Source organism: Myxocyprinus asiaticus, chromosome 23 (genome assembly GCF_019703515.2).
Source record: "Myxocyprinus asiaticus isolate MX2 ecotype Aquarium Trade chromosome 23, UBuf_Myxa_2, whole genome shotgun sequence".
Lineage (NCBI taxonomy): Eukaryota > Metazoa > Chordata > Actinopteri > Cypriniformes > Catostomidae > Myxocyprinus > Myxocyprinus asiaticus.
Window position 1 is genome coordinate 22,427,169 of NC_059366.1, and position 19,312 is coordinate 22,446,480.

The 19,312-nt window shown below is 37.8% G+C and overlaps 1 protein-coding gene across 5 annotated transcripts; it reads right to left on the minus strand.

Annotated features, from left to right (window-relative positions):
• Window positions 1-831: 831 nt before the first annotated feature.
• Window positions 832-17,653, minus strand: LOC127414204 (tetraspanin-14-like). 5 transcript variants are annotated; one of them, XR_007892758.1, is made up of 10 exons: window positions 17,537-17,653; window positions 16,015-16,101; window positions 11,599-11,649; window positions 9,696-9,842; window positions 7,702-7,872; window positions 4,662-4,787; window positions 4,484-4,537; window positions 3,757-3,870; window positions 3,173-3,456; window positions 832-2,467 (listed from the first exon to the last, which is right to left on the minus strand). XR_007892758.1 is itself a non-coding variant. In XM_051652063.1 (9 exons), exons 1-9 carry the CDS (start codon window positions 17,582-17,584, stop codon window positions 3,388-3,390), a joined length of 867 nt encoding a protein of 288 aa, XP_051508023.1. In that variant the 5' UTR covers window positions 17,585-17,653; the 3' UTR covers window positions 832-3,387. The 5 variants fall into 5 exon arrangements, 4 of the variants coding, with proteins under 4 accessions (XP_051508023.1, XP_051508024.1, XP_051508025.1 ...); XM_051652063.1 differs by having other exon boundaries at window positions 832-3,456; XM_051652064.1 differs by having other exon boundaries at window positions 832-3,456; window positions 16,015-16,098; window positions 17,537-17,599.
• Between the last annotated feature and the right edge of the window lie 1,659 nt (window positions 17,654-19,312).

The window sequence follows — 19,312 nt, forward strand, 5'->3', positions numbered from 1 at the left end:
TGGGACGGACAATGCTTCTAGCTCGCTGGCCGTGGCGGGCACGTTGGCCGTGGCGGCCAAATGGAGAACCACCCATCAGTAGGGCAAGGTCGATATACCGAGCAATTCCGTTGGCACACCGACCGTCAGGCATTAAAGAGGAAATCAGCTCATTAAGTCCGAAAAGGAAACAGTCCTTGAGGACCAGCTCATTAAAATCCACCCTGCAGGCAAGAGCACAGAATTCCTCCACATACTCCTCCAGGGGACGACTCCCCTGGCGTAGACGAAGGAGATGAACTACTGGGTTCATTATGAGCGGTCAGGTATTCTGTAACGATGCTGGCAAAGACAATGATGAGGACGATGATGATGAAGTGACGAACCCAAGTGCAGTTTATTTTTCAAACGTAGAATCCCAAAACCCTGACTACAAACGTGAACTAAACATGGACATGACATGGACATGGACATGACTAGACTAGACTAGACTAGACTAGACTATGAACTGAACTTGGCTTGAACAAAACAACAAAGTTACATTCGCAATACCCGACACTAGACAATGACAAACATAAGGGCTTAAATACAAGTACATGGGTAACAGGTAAACAAGACAACCAATCACAAGAATAAACTATAAACAAGATAACAAGACTAAATGAACTTAAACCAATGAAAAGACAAGACTAATAACAAAGAAATCAAACAATGAACCAATGAAAACAAGACACATGAACAGGGGAAACACATGACAAGATCACATGAGGGAACAGGATATCACATGACATGACAGGAACTAAACTTGAAAATAAAAGACATGAAAACAAGAACAAAACACATAAACTTGACAATAATATAATACAATAATTTTATTTTCCTCGAAGACACTCGGTTAATGTATGGTCTATTTTTATAGCAAAAACAAACAAACAAAAGAAAACCCCCAGTGTCCCTGTATAATGAGCTGTGCAAAATTAGGAGCAACACTAATGTTATTTTTTAAGCAACATATTATAAAACAAAATGGACATAGTCTAACCTCTGCTAAAAAACATTTTTATGTCCCATAGACCATCTCTGAAGCAAAATAATATTGTTTGCATGCAATGCGTATTTATGAAAATTGTTTGGAAACCAGTTTTACATAATTAAACCTATTTATAAACATATTTAAACTTATATGTTTTATATCTTGATCTGACAACCAATGTCTGACCACAAATATTTGCAGCATAATAATACACCCAAACAAAGCTGGTATGGGCGTCACAAACCTTAAAAGACATCAATGACGGTGATAACTAAGATCAAATGTATTTATTGCATATAAAAATGAAAGGAATTATGAAAAAATTTACAAAGATAATCACATATTCAACAAAAAAAGTCCCTTCATGAAAAAAGGAGAAACTGTACTGCATTTTAGTGAACACTCTATCAAGTCTTAAAGTTCAACCACAAATAACATTTTCATCATTTACTCTCCCTCATGTTGTTCCAAACCCATATGACCTTCTTTTTTTCCATGGTACATGAAGATGTTAAGTCCGCCCCAGTCACTGTTCACTTACATTTTGTGGTTAATGGTGACTACGACTGAACATTTTTCCTAACTTCTCTTTTTGTGTTCAACAGAAGAAATAGTCATATGGGTTTGGAACATGCTTTGGGTGAATTATACCTTTAACACTACACAGTGGCATACACACACTCCGGGGAAAAAAGAAAGAAAGAAAAAAAAACTACAAAATAGTGCACTCTGCATTTAGAAGATTAACTTTTTTCCCCATTATTTTCTTGTAGAGGTCATTTTACAGAAGTATACAACAATAGAACTGTGAAAAGGAAAGCCAGAAGTGTTCACAGGAGGATTCTTTGGGCTATAGAGTGATAAAGACAGGCAGGTGTTCACATTTCTATCAGAATGCATATTGTTGCTGATGTAATTTTTTATGTAAAAAAATGTAATATCCCAGCTTAATATGCAGTGTCAATTATAAATAAGTCATTTGTAGGTAGATTTCACATATAAGTTTAAGACTATGGCTCTGTGTCAATATTAAATCATTTCTCTGTTTGAGAGGTTTGTTCAGCCAAACGCAGCAAGATTTTCTCAATGGTGTTAGTTTGGGGCGGGACTATCGTTTTGTACAACCAATGAACAGATTTTGGAATCTCTGAAATAAAATCTATTTAGCTACACGAGTGACACAGAAATAACACACTTCAGCATTAATGTTTGTGTTGTAAGTAGGAGTTGTTCTAATGGCAGTTAGGTTTCCAAATTGATGCAGAAAACATTACCTGATATGGAATGACTTACACATTGCCTTATATCAATTTCAAAATAAAAAGAGCCAAGATTCTAATAGAACAATAACCTAATAGTTACAATATTGATTTCAATCGATCTATGTAACGCAAGGAACAATGTACATTTCTAAATCGATGAAAAGGCACAACCTTCGTTTGTGCATGAAGTCACCTGTCAAAAGTAGAAACAATGAGGTAAGAGTTGACATCTCAAGGCAATGGCATGTGTACTTCAAAAAATAACATATGGTGACTACCATCAAACTTAAGTGATTTCTATGGGTCTCACCGCTCTTATATGAAATGAATGAGTTCAAATTCATCACAGGCAAAGCTACATGTTCAAATGGTTCCACGGATAAAATTATCTCACATCATTCAAAGGCTCCACTTGAAAACAACAGTTTAGGTGAGGTGCTCATGATCAAATACAGAATCACAAACGGAAAATCGACTGATGCATTAGATAGGCTCCCTTCTCTTCTAAACTTTTTTTTTTTTTTGTCAGAGAAAAAATATGTACATTTACATTTAAGCATCTTCTTATAGTGCTTCTGTACTAATTCTCAATTCTGTTGACAATAGAAAAGTCATGACACAATGTTTAGCAGACTGTGCAAGAGGACCATACAGATATGTTTCAGTAATTAAAGCTTGGTTGGCCTACTCGCTTTTGTTCATGATTATAATTACATCTCAGGTTAGATTACAGGTTATGGTCTGTTGATAGAAGATCCCATTATTTCCATAATGTTTGGTTATTAGTGGTTTCAAAAGATACAAATGTTTGCTTAATAGTGGGTCAATAAAACAAAAACAAAAAAGAGACCTGGAGCTAAATTATCCAAGAAACACTTGTAGAAGAGCGAAGGCACACCTGTGACGGTATCCAAATTAGCTAGGCAGCTCCGGATTCAATAAATGGTCTTAAGAAACAATAAAGATGTGGTCCAGTGAATGGAGTCCCTTTCTCCACACATGTGATTGGCCACCACAAAGTAGATGCAGAAGAAAAAAGAGGCAGAGTCATAAAACAGGGTCCACATCTTTTTCCATATACTGCTTTCCAGTTGCTTCCACAGTTATAAGAGCTCAGTAATAATTAAATTTGACCTTTGCAATGTCTCCAATCAATGTCCTTGCCAAGAAGATTCCCACCATCTAATAGCAGAGTGACAAGACCCAACATTAGCTTCAGATTTACTTTAAAACCAAGGCATGCATTAGAGTACTGTCTTCGGGACATTTGTTGATGTTAGATGTTCTCAACTTTCTATTCATTCTAATAATTATATCAGAATTAGTATAGAATTTTCAATATTTCTATTTACACAGTAGTGTTACTGTTTTATGGCTTTTGGTTGTTGTGTGGAAATAAGAGTGTTCAAGGAATGGGTAGCTGTAAGATATATTTTACATGCAGTATATATTTTACTCTGACAGTTCAAGCACTTCCAATACCTGTAACAGTGATATGACTATGAAGACTCCGGCCACAATGTAGAGATTCCGTGGAAGCCAGTCCTCTAAAGCTGTAATGCATCCTTTGACATAAATGGTGCTGCTCCACTGGGACTGTAAATCCAAAATAAAAACAGTTTGTGTTTATTCATGTAATAAGTAAGCACTTAATGACAGTAAAATAGAGTACTTATACAATTAACACAGCCATATATTGAAGTGAACTACACAGCAGTAAGTCTGCAGTGAAAACCACATCATAAACAAGTTATTTCAGTTTGTGTACATATTGGCAGTAGGGAAATTACAACTGGGAGAACAGAGTGCAAAAAGAGAATGATTACAATTGGAGAGCAGAAGAACAGAATAACTATTCACATACTCTATTTGTGAAAATGGGCTTTTCAAAATGACAGATTGGAGCTGCCATCAGAACAACACAAAAGATTATTCTCTCTTTTGCCACTTTCACTTCTGCTGAAAGACTAGCAAGACTGACACTCATAAACTTGAAAACTTGGCTTTAATTTCAGCAACTGTTTCCCCACATTTTTCGATAATATGTGGAAACTGACAAATGTTTTCATTTACCCCACTTTCTGTTGAAGGAACGCAGTCCACAACTTTCATATTTCATCTAAATGTGTACTAAAGCAGAACTTTTGTCAATAATGGCAAAGAACATACTGTCTGTCTACATAAGTCGAACTGTGCAATGTGCACTCACCAATGTGCCAGATGATCTAACATCATATCCACACTGCGTGTTCACCACTGTATCCTGTGACGAAAGGCCATAGGTCATGAAAATTAAATCACAGGAAATATTTCACACTACTTAATCTTATCAAATATGAAAATGTATGTTGTATAACAGTAAAAGCATTCTGTGGAGAGAAACCTACAGCAGGGTCATTGAGGCAGCAAGAAAAAGGCACTCCGCATTTCTCTCTGCTGGATTTACTCATTGAGCAGTTAAAATACACATTCAGGTCCCAATCGTTGGGGTCTTTAGCTCCACAGCAATGATTCTGTGAACAAAACAACATTTGTGTTTAGGACAAATTTAGTCTTTGTTAAAGAAGCTCCAGGTCTAAATGTCTGAGGAACAAATAATAAAAATAAATAAATAAATAAATAAAAAGGAGTCAATAATGTTGGTAAACAAAATAATATTGTAGCACACGTGGAGTAGCACAATGAGTCAAAATTGTGCATATATATGTGGTGGATGGCATGCGGAGTAGGGTTGCACGGTTTACCGTTACTAACGAAGTATCGCAATACCAAAAAAATATAAATGGTACGATATCATCTTGTTTCTAATTTCAGTACTATATTACAGTATGCTGTCATTACCAAAATGATATGAGATGTGACAAATTTGAGATGAAATCAATGACAAATTCCTCCGGTGCAGCTCAGAGATTTCAGCTCACGAGTTACGATGGGATTATCCCAGCACATATGGGAAGCTTGATATAACTAACCCATCAAAAACAGGAAGAACTCAGGAGCCTGTGTAGCTCAGCGAGTAAAGACACTGACTACCACCCCTGGAGTCGCAAGTTCGAATCCAGGGCGTGCTGGGTGACTCCAGCCAGGTCTCCAAAGCAACCAAATTGGCCCGGTTGCTAGGGAGGGTAGAGTCACATGGGGTAACCTCCTCATGGTCGCTATAATGTGGTTCTCGCTCTCGGTGGGGCGCGTGGGGAGTTGTGCGTGGATGCCACGGAGAATAGCATGAAGCCTCCGCACACGCTATATCTCCACGGTAATGCGCACAACAAGCCACGTGATAAGATGCGTGGATAGATGGTCTCAGATGCGAAGGCAACTGAGATTCATCCTCCACCACCTGGATTGAGGCGAGTCACTACGCCACCACGAGAACTTAAGAGTGCACTGGGAATTGGGCATTCCAAATTGGGAGTAAAAGCGGAGAAGAAAAAACAACAACAAAAAAAACAGGAAGAAGGTCTGTCAAAATAAAAGTCCCACTAACATGAAAGCTCTATTCAAATGGATGCATGAAACTGAAGACAGAAAAATATAACTACTGTATAAAAATATTTAATATTCAAAAAGTAGCAATAATACTCATAATAACAATTATGTAATATTAAATGGTTGCATTATTATTATTAATATTATTATTATCTGTATGCAATTTCACAAATGCAAGCAGCCTTGTGCCACAGGTAATCAGATTTTTTTTTCATTAATGTTTTCATTAATATTGTGAAGCTCTGTTGTGCAGCATTTTATTTCACCAAAAATAAAATACATTTATTTTGTAAAAAATAATAATAATTCTATTTTTATTTGATTAAAACTGTTTATATCAATTTGATTAAACACCATTTGATCATAACATTTAATTAAAACATTTAACAATGAATCCAGAAAAATTAAAACAAAAACACGTAATTTGTATCTGTAAGACTTTATGCAGTTCTTTTAATCAAGTCATTTTCTGTGTAATTTCATCAAAAATCTGAGACTTTTTATTTTTTTGATTATAGTATCGATTTAGTATAAATACCGAGGTACCAGGGCTGGTATCGTACCGAAGGCAAAATTTTGGTATCGGAGCAACCCTAATGCAGAGTGAGTATTTACAACAACACATTTTAGTGGTTGAGGGAGGATTAGTATCCAGCAAGGTCATTCAATTTAAGTTCCAAAAGGTCCGGTCTCTAAATTTCCTTCACAGCAAAGGTCCGGACAATAACCTACATGGCGTTAGTAGTCAGTATAGCTATGAAATTACATAAGAAATGCTAATTCTTTTAAATAGTAGACCTTTTTGTAAATTTCCAAGTTGGCAGTAATAGTACTTTGTAAAAGAAGAAAAAAAAACTTCAAAGTCAAAACAGTCTCTTTAAAACTGGGCAAGGATTAGCACATCGGAGCTCCAGAGCCAAAGCCAAAGTAATGGGGTTTCTGGGATCTTCTACCAAAAGATTAAAATATTTCAATGAGTTCATCAATCAAGAGCACTTTGTTATAAATATTAAAAGATAAAATGAACTGTTCAGTATTTGTGTTTGAATATTTTTAGATACTCAAGCAGCATAGGAGGCCTTGTGACTATTAAGGAAATATATTGTATGGGTTTCAGGGGTATCCCCTGAGAGAAAATTTTGAAAATGTTAAAGTCTGAATGGACCATTTTTTATATTTTCCTTTAAATTAAAATCTACCAAACACAAACAATGTACAGCACAACAGTGAAGCTTAAAAATACTGTTAGCTAAAGTTAAGTAGGCCTATAAATGGTCAGACTATCAAATAATGGAAATGTTCTCATGAGAACTCCACTATGCTACTAGTAAAATTACATTTTTGGTTGTTTTTCCTTGACAATTATGTGAGAGATGATCTATGATTAATTTTCACAAAAATAATCTGTTTGTGAAAGGCTCGAAACATGCTGATAATTTTAGACAGAAAAAAAACACTATAGTTTAAAGGCGCTCTAGAAGCACATTGTCCTATCACAAACCTGGTTTAGCTGAACAGTCGGATTCATTTCAGACACATGAAGTTGAATTCACTTTGCTTCATTCTTGTTTTTTGCAGTGTGTTTTACGAAAGATGCCAGTAACCATCTATATTGCTGCTCACTGTATTTCTCCGCTATAGTCTACTGTCGTTAAAATAACCGCATCTGCAACTCTGTGCACAGTGCACGAAAAGGTATAAAATGAAGCATGTTCTGTAATTTGAGGATACACCGTTGAAAGATCTGTGCTGTCTGTGCCCGAGCGCTTGCGTTGTACACAGCTCCGTTGTTTTGTCGTGCTGATCACTTGAAGTATAGAAACGGTGAGATGGGGAAGCAAATGTCAAGATGTCTCGCGGTCCGGATGGAACCAAGCCGAGGTCCGAATTTTGGTGACCGCTGGTATACAGTATGCTTAAAAACTCTCTCAAACTTACTAGTCTCTGAATGGAGTCAATCAGGTTCTGTAGGTCAATGTCTTCCCTGTAAGCCTTCACATTGGCCAAGAAGAAATCATTTATCCATCCCCTAACTTGCCCCTGAAACACAAATGCCAGCACTGCAGCCGTCAGCTCCAGGAAGAAGATTAACCCAATGACTCCAGAGAACTGCAAGACAAACAAGGAGATAGATAAAAGAACTGCATTTGACACTGTTAACATAAATTGTGCATTTTGTAAGTAGATCTGGGGACTAATTTCACAATCAGTTTTTTTCATTGTGGAGAAGGCATGGACAGATAAAGCTTGTCCTAGATTAGAGTCTATTTAAGTGACATTATGGTAATTCAAAATCTGCTACAAATGTTTGAAAACACTGTCCACCATTTAGCAATGTGACAGTTTCTTGGCAAGTTAGTCATGTGTTGTTCAGATTATGCCATATCCACCTGGTGTAATCAATGCTGTAGTTGTTCTCATCCCAAAAGCCGGTGGCACTCTAGCCGATTTTTCTAGTGATTTAACGTGTGAGCCACATTAACATAATTGCCGGCCAGGTGTAGGGAGACGAAGCACGCACTAGCATCTGTCAGAGGGAGGTTGTTAATCACTTGAACGCCAGGACTAGCTAATGACTAAATGGCCTCAAAAACTGAAAAAACACATCCGGTTTGCTTGAAAAGATCGTTCAATTGCCAAGGCAGGGTCTTCTCTTCAAGTGACCAATGAGCTTCTTTTACTGAAGAACTGACAAGACTAAAAAAATAAAATTCTGCACAACAGAGCTTCACAGTATTAATGAAAAAAAATTCTGATTACCTGTGGCACAAGGCTGCTATGTTGCTAATCACAACATGCTGATAAAGCACTTGCATTGTAATATTGCTTACAGATAATAATAATAATAATAATAATAATAATAATAATAATATTAAAACAAGCATTTAATATTATATCATTGTTATTATGAGTATTATTGCTACTTTTTGAATATTATATTTTTATACAGTAGTTATATTTTTCTGTCTTCAATTTCAAGCATCCAGTAGAATAGAGCTTTCATGTTAGCAGGACTTTTATTTTGACAGACCTTTGAGTTCTTCCTGTTTTTTACAGGTAAGTTATATCAAGCTTCCCATTAATGCTGGGATAATCCTGTCGTGACTCTCGAGCTGAAATCTCAGAGCTGCACCGGATAGTTCATTTAAGTGTTAACAGCCATTTATACTCTAAACACACTGCATGAAAATTAAGCACCAGTAGTGTGTTGCATTTGTGTGAGTGTGTGAGCATGCTTGTGAAGATGACAGAGCAGAGTGGCACCTCTTGTTCATTCTGTAGCGTGCATTGCATGTGACTGCATAATATTTAATTCAATTACATCCTTCTGCTGTTTAATGATCACACTTGGCCATATCCAGAGGTTTTTTATTTTATTTCCAAATTGTCATTGATTTCATCTCAAAACTGTCACATCTCATTATTTTGCTAAAGACAGCATACTGTAAGATGGCACTGAAATTAGCAACAAGATAATATCGTACCGTTTAAATTTTTTGGTATCACGATACTTTGTTAGTAACGGTAAATCACGCAACCCTAGTGTGCGCAAGTGTGTGTGTGCAAGTATGTTGGCGAGAGGGAGAGAGAGCTCCGTGACCACGACAACAGTTACTTTTCAACGCAGAAATAATGCGAAAGCAACTAATGACGGATAAAAATAACCACAATGGAAATTTTACAGTTTTGGTCCATTTTAAAATATAACCTTGTGAAAGCCAAACGAACCATGAAGAAAATGCAACATTGTAACTATTTTAGCCCGTTTCAGAAACTTGGACAAAAAGCATGTCATCAAAGCTCAGCGACCTTAATCTGAATAAAATTCCACATACTGTTGCAATGAGGAATACTGGTGTTTTGTATAACTTAGTAGAAAAGAAAACAATATGATGGCCTCTCAGTATCACAGAGGAAGGATGGGTACTTACAAACTTCAGGAGGCAGATGTTTTCCCTGAGTGCTCCAACACATCCTGCAAAGCCCAAAATAAATGTGACAGTGCCCACCACAAGCACGCCCCAAACAGGGTCAAAACCATGTAGACGTGTTACTTGTGTCAGATCCGATAGTACACCCTGTGGAAAAAATCAAAGCACCCATTAGCACTAGTTGTTATTCTCAAAGCCCCTCAAACACCTTTGCACTCATTAAGCAGCCCTCTACATTGCGAGTAAATCACTCGCATATGCGAGTAAATTTCGCACTATGCGACCAAAAAACGTCTGTTATTAGCCACTGGCAACAAAATATTAACATTTCACTCGCCAGTGATAGAGTTGTGTAGTGTCGAAGCACCGAGGCCCTTTTACTGAATAAAAAGCAGTTGATTAAGCTGTATTCAGCCTCGTCTTTCCCTGCATGCTGTCTCATGAACGCGCAGGAAAAAGCACTCGTGTCTCATTCAGTTGAATTCCAAGCATCTCAGGTAACCGCACCGCGGACGTCACAAGAGCAGCTGTCTTGAGAGCATGTGAAGATGAACCACTTCTCAAGCGCTCTGATGTTCACGCCATCTACAGAGGCTTGCGCCAAACTCCCGCGAAAATATAAACAAGGTATAAACGTATTAATTTTGTGAACGCAAAGCGCTCCAGTTTCACTTAACGGCCATGTAATGGCAAATGTCCGTGGTCATTGTTTATTCACGTAGTGTTAATAACACGCAGTGAGACAGAGGAGATGCCCTGCTCTATTTCTGTGGAGATGATAAAATGCAAGAAACAGAATCTCAGAGTCTTCCTTCATGAGAAATAAGGGCTTGTGAGTTAATCAGAGAGCCTTAAAATAATGTGTGAAAGTGAAGAATTTAAGGCAGAAATATTTTACTATTGCATAATATAATATAATATCTATACAGGTTGGCTGGGTTACAAAAGAAGCAAAGAAAACAAAACACTGATAAATCCAATGGATCAAAAGTAAATCGGACAAATAAGAGACATATATTTTAGTTATTTAGACATATTTTGATAATTAAATATTATTTTACATTTTATACTTTTATATTTGACTGTCATTCATAAATTTTTGAAGCCTGAAAAGGAAATCATATACCCTTATTTTATTATATGACCCAGCTAAATTTGTATAAATGACTTTGTTGTGTGCATGAAGCACACATAGTGAGTTTGTATGGTAATTAATCGTCATATTCATGAAACACCTAAAACAGACAATTAATCATCATAGCCCTAAATCAGGCAATTAATCATCATAATCGCAATTATTTGTTTGACAATTAATTGTCAGCCAAATTCCACAATTGTGACCCCTAATTTTCATTATTTGGTTCCTACCTTGTGAATTTTGTTAAAAATGTGTACAAAATTTCAAACAGTGACAACAGCTTAAAATGTGATTTCATGACATCATATAAATTGAAAGAATGTGAAATTTGAACATTTTTAAAAAGCTAAAATGTGATTAAAATTATAAAGAAAAAAAATTACAATATACTATATTGCGTGAATATATATGAAGAAGCCCCCTCTCTCAGTTTGCTTCATATATTTTTTAGTTACATTATGCTTACATGTCATCAATGTAATGACATGTAAGCATAATTTAGTCTGGTGAGTAAAAACAAAAATGTACTAACCAATTCTTTCTCCAACATAATCATAGAGGGTTGCTAAGATAAACTCACAAAGGTTTTTAGAAAGCCTGCTAGGTATGTGGATAGTGCCTACTAAAAATAACTAGGTAGAAAATGTGGATATGAGAGATGATTACAGAACATTTGCAAAAATACAATTTCTACTAATACAGGTCTAGTCCACTCTCTCTTTCCCATGTGCTTTAGTAAATGCCTTTACACAGATTTCTACTCACCTTTTCACTCCAGGCCCAGAAGCCAATTGCGATGAATGCTGTTCCGGCCAGCTGAGGTGCACAAAAGGTTAATGAGACATATTACTGAAAGTAATGTTGCATCATATTATTCAAGTTCTTTATTCATATCTTATTGGCTAAAAAAAGTGCAGGACCCTGACTCTTTTTGCCATATACAGAGCCTAGTAGTGCTGTCAGAGAGACTGGTGTGATTTGTCAGGACACTATTTCAGCAGTAGTATTTTATGTGTGGCATTACAAAAAAACGTGCTCACAGCACAGCCTCATAAAAAAAATTAAAAATGGAACAGTTCCCCATACAATTCATATCTAAACCATGACATTAAATATTAAGAACCATACACTATACAGTATTAGAAACATCCATTTCTCAGAACCCATGTTAAAATATTGAAAACAGGAAAACAGGGGTTAAGAACAGTCATCTCAGAACCCTCAAACTCCTCCCATGCTTCCCCATTAAGGTCACGCCATGCAGAATATACCTTACTACACAAATACAGGCATATTTCCTGTTGACATAAATCTGGAAGCCTGACATCATTACGATGGCGCCATCATCATGATGGCGCCGCAGATGGCTGCCTCGGTGTGGAGCTCCTCAGTTCTTTTGTGGTTTTTGTTTGTTTGTCCGGTGTGTTTAGTCATCTTTTTCCAGTCAGTTTTAACAGAAACGAACTGCTGAACATTCGACAGCATGTACCAGACAATCTTTTCCCGGTTTTTGAATATTCAGAATCAGGCAGCTTCGTCAGGCCAAAGAGGATGCTTACAGGGGTGGGGATAAAGTCTTGTACAATCAGGCCAGGAACACACTGAACAGGGAAATCAGAGTGGCTAAAAGGAGATACTCTGAGAAGCTGAAAAACAAGTTTTCAGCTAACGACCCTGCATCAGTGTGGAGTGGCATGAAACAACTCACAAATTACAGGACTCCTACCCCCAACCCTGTGGTGGACCAACAACTGGCTGACGACCTGAATGTGTTCTACTGCAGATTTGAAAGGCCCAATCTCACACCCCACACCCATTCTGACCTTCACTTCACACAAACACCAACACCTCCTGCAACCCACCTCCTCTCCCCTCCTGCTATTCAACCTGCACTTCAGACGACACCACTGTCAACGGCCTCATCCGAGATGACGATGAGTCTGCATACAGAAGGGAGGTTGAACAGCTGGCTGACTGGTGCAGTCAAAACAACCTTGAGCTGAACATGCTCAAAACGGTGGAGATCATTGTGGACTTTAGGAGAAACACCCCAAGACTGACCCCCCTCACCATTCTAAACAGCACTGTGGCAGCAGTGGAGTCATTCAGGTTCCTGGGCACTACCATCTCACAGGACCTGAAGTGGAAGACCCACATTGACTCCATTGTGAAAAAGGCCCAGCAGAGGTTGTACTTCCTTCGCCAGCTGAGGAAATTCAACCTGTCACAGGCGCTGCTGATACAGTTTTACTCAGCAGTCACTGAGTCTGTCCTCTGCACTTCAATAACTGTCTGGTTTGGTTCAGCTACAAAATCAGACATCAGAAGACTACAAAGGACAGTTCAGACTGCTGAGAGGATTATTGGTTGCCCCCTGCCCCCCCCCCTTCAAGAACTATACACTTCCAGAGTGAGGAAAAAGGCTGGAAAAATCACTCTGGACCGCATTCACCCTGCCCACTATCTTTTCGGACTGTTGCCTTCTGGCTGACACTTCAGAGCTCTGAGCACCAGAACCGTCAGGCACAGGAACAATTTTTTCCCTCAGGCTATCCATCTCATGAACAGTTAAATTGCCCCATTGAACAATAACTATGTGTAATACACAGTTTAGTCTTTTTTATATTTATCCAACATATCCAACCTCTTCTGCCATTACATTCCTCTGAAAACAAAAAAACAAAAAACATTTGCACTGTACATAACAGATTTGTATTTGCACTAGGGCTGCACCTAACGATTATTTTTGATCGATTAATCTAACGATTCTTTTTCCGATTAGTCGATTAATCTAATGACTAATTTGCCGATTATTCTAAAGATTTTTTATAATTATTACTTGATTAATATAACAATGAAATAACCCAAAATAAATATACAAAACTTGTCTTATTAATATTTCAATATTTTATTAAATCATCTTCTCTAAAACACAAACAAATGTACAAGAAACAAAGTGTGCACTGCAGGGCATTATTCTGTATCAAAAAACAGTGATAATATGAATGCAAACTTTAATACAGTGAAAAAGACAATCTATTAGCATAACATAAATTTATATATATATATATATATATATATATATATATATATATATATATATATATATATATATATATATATAAACATTTCCAACATTCTTTTGAATGTCCATGTACTAAAATAAAATATTTGATGCTATGAGTGTACCTTCATTTACTATTAGTATTATTTTGAATGGCCATGGAAAATTAAGCAATGTGATAAAAATTGTACCTGGTTGCAAAAAGTAGTCCGTTAATTTACCTGATGAACTTTCACCTTTTGCTGACCCTTTATGCTTTGCAGAGCTAATGTGTGCTTCTAAATCACTTGCACCTTTATTAGCAACTGACACATAAGTGCCAGCTTTACATGTCATACATTCTGCTTCCTACGGATCTCGACCTGGACGAAAGCATGGGAATTTTTTTGCAAATCTTCTGTAAATTTGCACTTTCGTTTGGGCATTGTTTCCACTCAGCTGTCATTTGCTGCTGCTGTCAAGCAACTGTTTGATGCCGAACACAACAGTGCTTCGCGCATTCGCAGAGAGATTGACAGGCAGGAATTTTGCTAATAGTTGCTGCAAGCCTCTTATAATTGACCAATTGTTGTGCGAGAAGGCGGGACTTACAAAGAGGGGTTAAAGCAATGCAAATATGCACGCACACACAATGAAGTATTAGACCAGATGCACATCATAATGCAACTAAAGCCGAATCCCGGACATTTTCGCAAATTTAGAAATCCCGGCCGGATGCTTTTTTAAGGTCCGAAAAAGAGGACATGTCCGGAAAAAAGAGGACGTATGGTCACCCCACGTTAGTAGCGGTGCAGAAATTACATTTAACATGGGGGCGATGAGGAAACATTTAGAAAATCAATTTAAAGTGACTACTACTAACAGAAACATGTGTTGTAATACTAATATGTCATGCTTGGGTGGGGACAAAAAGTAAACAGGACTTACGGTGCTGCCTTGCTGCCATCTTGACAAAGTGCTCTGGGATGCTTTCGCTTCAAGTGTTCGTTCATGGCAGTTGTACTGCTGTGATAAGCCATTTCCAATTTGCAAAGCTTACACAGCACCACATTGTTGGGTCTCTGGCTAAAATACTCCCACGCTTTAGGTGACCGCAGGCGAGTTTTTTTTAGCTGCAGCTTGTTCTTCGGGGGAATCCATACTTAAACCGGGTGCTGCCATTGTAATTACTCCATTGTGACGTGCCGAAGCATGTTATGCAAATCGACATATTTCTGTAATCGATGACATCGATTACGTCGATGAATCGTCCCAGCCCTAATTTGCACTGTACATAACAGATCTGTATTTGCACTGTACATAACAGATTGTATTAGATTTGCACTACCCATGTGTATGTGTGTATGTATGTGACTGTACGTATGTGTATAATAGAGCTTGGGAAACTATGCCCCTACGCATTGCATTCTGGGTAGTTGCCGCCATGTTTTAGGACACGCTTATCAGTTATCAGATATTAGTACACGGCGATAATAAACAGAAAAGGAAAAAAAACAATAATGGACCGAACGAAGACCAATCGCACTCCATTTGAAATACGGTTTCCACGCCGGTCTTGAGTGCGATCATGGCAGTTAATTACACAACAAGCATTCACCATTGTTACATATTTTTATCTGTATAATACAAACTATACCATCTATTTCCAATACAACACAGTATCCACCACAGCTTCCGTGTCCTAAAGTCCCAACATGCATTGCGTTGCTGACGTCACGTTCCCAGAAGCTATTAGTTTTATTTTTTATTATTATCTATGTCTTGCTGCTGTTTTTGTATTGTTGTACACTGGAAGCTCCTGTCACCAAGACAAATTCCTTTTATGTGTAAGCATACTTGGCAATAAAGCTGATTCTGATTAGTGGTCTGACTTTGTCTTGATAAAGGTTCATCTGTGGGTGCTAACTCACTGTGCAACTAAGTTTGGAACAGATAAACATGAAAAATTGGCCTGGCCTGAAGATGATGTTATCTGAGCAAGAGTGACAGAAAAGTTGGCAATTGATGTTATCTAACTTCAAAACTAGAAGGGTGGTCATTTAATCATGACTGACAGAAGACGAGAGAGGCCAGTTTGTGAGCACTTATGTGTGCCGATGAGCAAAATATCAACTTACCCAGAAGATAATGTTGTAGCTGAACATGAGGTATTTGTAGCAACAGCTGACCTCTGCATTTTCATATCTGTAATAGTGCATCTTCTTCTGTGACATTGGGGGGAGAAAATGCTTAGCTCATAACTAAAAACACTTGGAGAGATCGGTTATATTATTTTTGTTTTAAAAAAATAATAATGCTGAAATAAACATAATTGCATCACATCCTAAAAACACTGGACAATTACACAATTCATTGCACAATTTACGCTTTCTTAATGAAAGGGGATGTTTCAGTTCCCTATAGACAACAACACATGTGGCTGCAACATGAGTTTACAGTAAGTAACAGATTATTACACAGACAAATTGGCTCACACGCTCTTTCACTCCTACTTCTTACTCTTACCAGATAGCTAAGTGGCTAGTGGTTAGCAAAGTTGCCAGCTCACTACTTAGAAGCAGTTGCTAATGCAACAATCAATCTATAGCCACGAATGTGGACATTAAAAGGTTAATGCAGGGAATCTCTAAGAATTTCCCTGACAACTGATGATAATATATGATAAAATATGTCTATGAGGTAAACGCAACAACAAAGCTAGCAGCTAGATACTTCGGTATAACTTCCTAGCCAACTATTTATTTTTCGCTTCACGACTTGTTTAAACATATTCTCTACTTATAAGACCTTCAACAAATCCTTGTTATTACATTTCCACTCCTCAATGAACTATTTGAAAATAAACCCGCTGTTTAAGCTATTTACGTGCTGAGAGGAGAGTGCGCGAGCGCGCGGAATCACTCCGCGTTCGAAACGCGACGAAAACACTTACAAGTGCTTACGATTCTGTCAACCTTCAGTTTTGTCCGAGTTATGAAATGTTAATTATTACGCAGTAATACACTACTGAAATAATAAAAGGCTCACCTCTTTGTTTGTCACACAACGCTTCCGTATTGGTTATAGTTTGAGAAAACTCCACTCTACCGCCCAACACACACACACGAATGCAGGACGTTGTGTGCGAGACTGTGAGTGTGATAAAGACACGCCCGGTACTCCCTGCATGAGAAATGAATACTCACTACACAACACATGCAATCTGCTTTTGGAAAGTTCACTTTAAAGTAGAGCTGTTCTGATTTCAGGTTAACTTATTAGACATGCAAATATTTAATCTGGTGCTAAAGCCAGGCAGAAATAGATAACGAACTAATTTGATACGTTAATACATATTTAGGCATCTTTTTTCTGCAGACTACCCCCACCCCTCATTAGTGATGGGTCGTTGAATATTTTATGTGACTCAGAAGAACTAGTAGTCTCAGAGAGTGATTCGTTCATTTTGTGTTGGCCGCGCATGCACATTGCGCAACCACGGTTCGTTAGTTACGTGAAAACCGCATAGGCGCTGTACAGGAAACAGAAATGATTAGTTCACATTTCAACTCTTTTAGTCCGAGTCGTTCGTTCTTTTGTCACGTGACAGCCGTATACGCTATGCATTGCTCACACAGGAAACAGAAATTATTAGTTCACCTCTCGGCTGTGTCTTGTTTGGAAGGATGCGTCCTCCGGAGGTCGCATTTGTCGGCCGCATACGTCATCGAGGCTATCTCGTTTCAGAAAAGCGAGTAGGACACTCCGAATGCGACCTTCTTTCACGGGAATTCGGAGGATGCATGAGGTGTATCCTTCGTGGGCACTCACAACCCACAATTCTTTGCTTAAACGGAAATATCTAAAAAAAAAAAATGACACCAATTTGCCCGTAAATATGATGTTCAAACGCAAGGAATGTTAATTCCCAAGTTGAAGTACCTCAGTAGATGGGTGCAGAGTATAAAATATGTATAATTATATTAATATATAATTAAAATAAAGTATTAGACTAAACGTACACCTGTAAAATCTATTTTCTTTTCTCTTTACATCATTATAACTCTCCTAAAATGTACCTCAAACATTCCCTTCCAGAGGGACTTTGTTCCCTTCTCACTCAAAGCGCTCGCGCTTGTTAAAGTGGTGTGCTGTCATAGCAACCATGTTACGTTCCGTTTCTGTTTGTCCTACGAAGGCCGTCTCGTTTAAACGAGGTTTGTTTAAAGGAGGACACTCGGTATACTGCAGCCTTCAAAGGACGCGTCCTACCTAGCATGCAGCCTTCCAAACGAGACACAGCCCTCGAGTCTTCTGGTCCCAGTCGTTCGTTCTTTTGTCACGTGACACATAGCGTATACGGCTGTATAATCTTTCTGTTTCTCATAATTTGTCCTTGGCTGCATTATCATTTTTTCCTTATTGGGACTATAATCAAAGTTTGCGTAAGTAGACGTGTTGGGGGGGATTTGGCTATTGAAAATGTAACATTTTAATTTAATTCTACTCAAATGAACGAAATGACTTGAATAAACATTCATTTTGCTGAACGACACACAAAGATCCAAGTCAGTCAAATGATCCGACCTTTCCATCACTACCCGCCCTGTCCAACTAAACGTCTCTCTCTCTCTCTCTCTCTCTCTCTCTCTCTCTCTCTCTCTCTCTCTCTCTCTCTCTCTCTCTCTCTCTCTCTCCAGTCTTTATCTCTTTCCATACAGCTCTTAACTAAAATAACAGTCTGTACTTGGCAACAGCATGAGTCACATCCCTTGTAGTCTCATCCAAGAGGAAGAGAAGAACCAAAAGAACCTTTTCCTCCTTGTTGTTTGTTTTGAATGTATACAATGATGTTTGAATTGAAATGTTCAGGAAAAGCCAGACATCCTCAAAATCACACACCCTGCAATGTAGTAAAAAAAAAAAGAAAAAAAAGAGAGAGACCCCAGAACAAACAGTGACCACCAGATATCATTTGTATTGTTTCAAATGGCACTTTAGGATTTTTTATATACCATAGGCAGTAAAGGATTCATCTATGCTGCCTTCAAAAATCATCCAGGTGGAGGCATCTCAGTAGAGGGGCATCACACAAACATTGGACTCAGATTCGTACCTTGGTGCTTTACTGCCTGAGAAGTATGGGACTACATTGCATTTATGATATTAATGTTTATATGTTAAGTTGAATATTAATCCCTTAAGGTATTAAAATGACATTTTAGAATGAGAGTCGTTGACTATGATTCTGCTGATGTGTGCATGTGTGTGTGTGTGTTGGCCTTGACTAAGGAACTCAGAGCTGTCTGTGAGGTGCCAAGTGGCTAAACATAACATAAAGACTTGTGGTACATTCACACATATTATCAGAATCGCAAGGGTCAAAATAGGTAACATCTAAACATTAATATCATAAATGCAACGAAGTCATAGTAC

Coding starts and splice junctions, on each gene's coding strand:
- LOC127414204 (XM_051652063.1), bottom strand. CDS start 17,584: ATGCGACCTCCGGAGGACGCATCCTTCCAAACAAGACACAGCCGAGAG. Junction 16,102..17,536: donor AAACAAGACACAGCCGAGAG/GTGAACTAATAA, acceptor CCAATGTCACAG/AAGAAGATGCACTATTACAG. Junction 7,873..9,695: donor ACATCTGCCTCCTGAAGTTT/GTAAGTACCCAT, acceptor TTTGTCTTGCAG/TTCTCTGGAGTCATTGGGTT.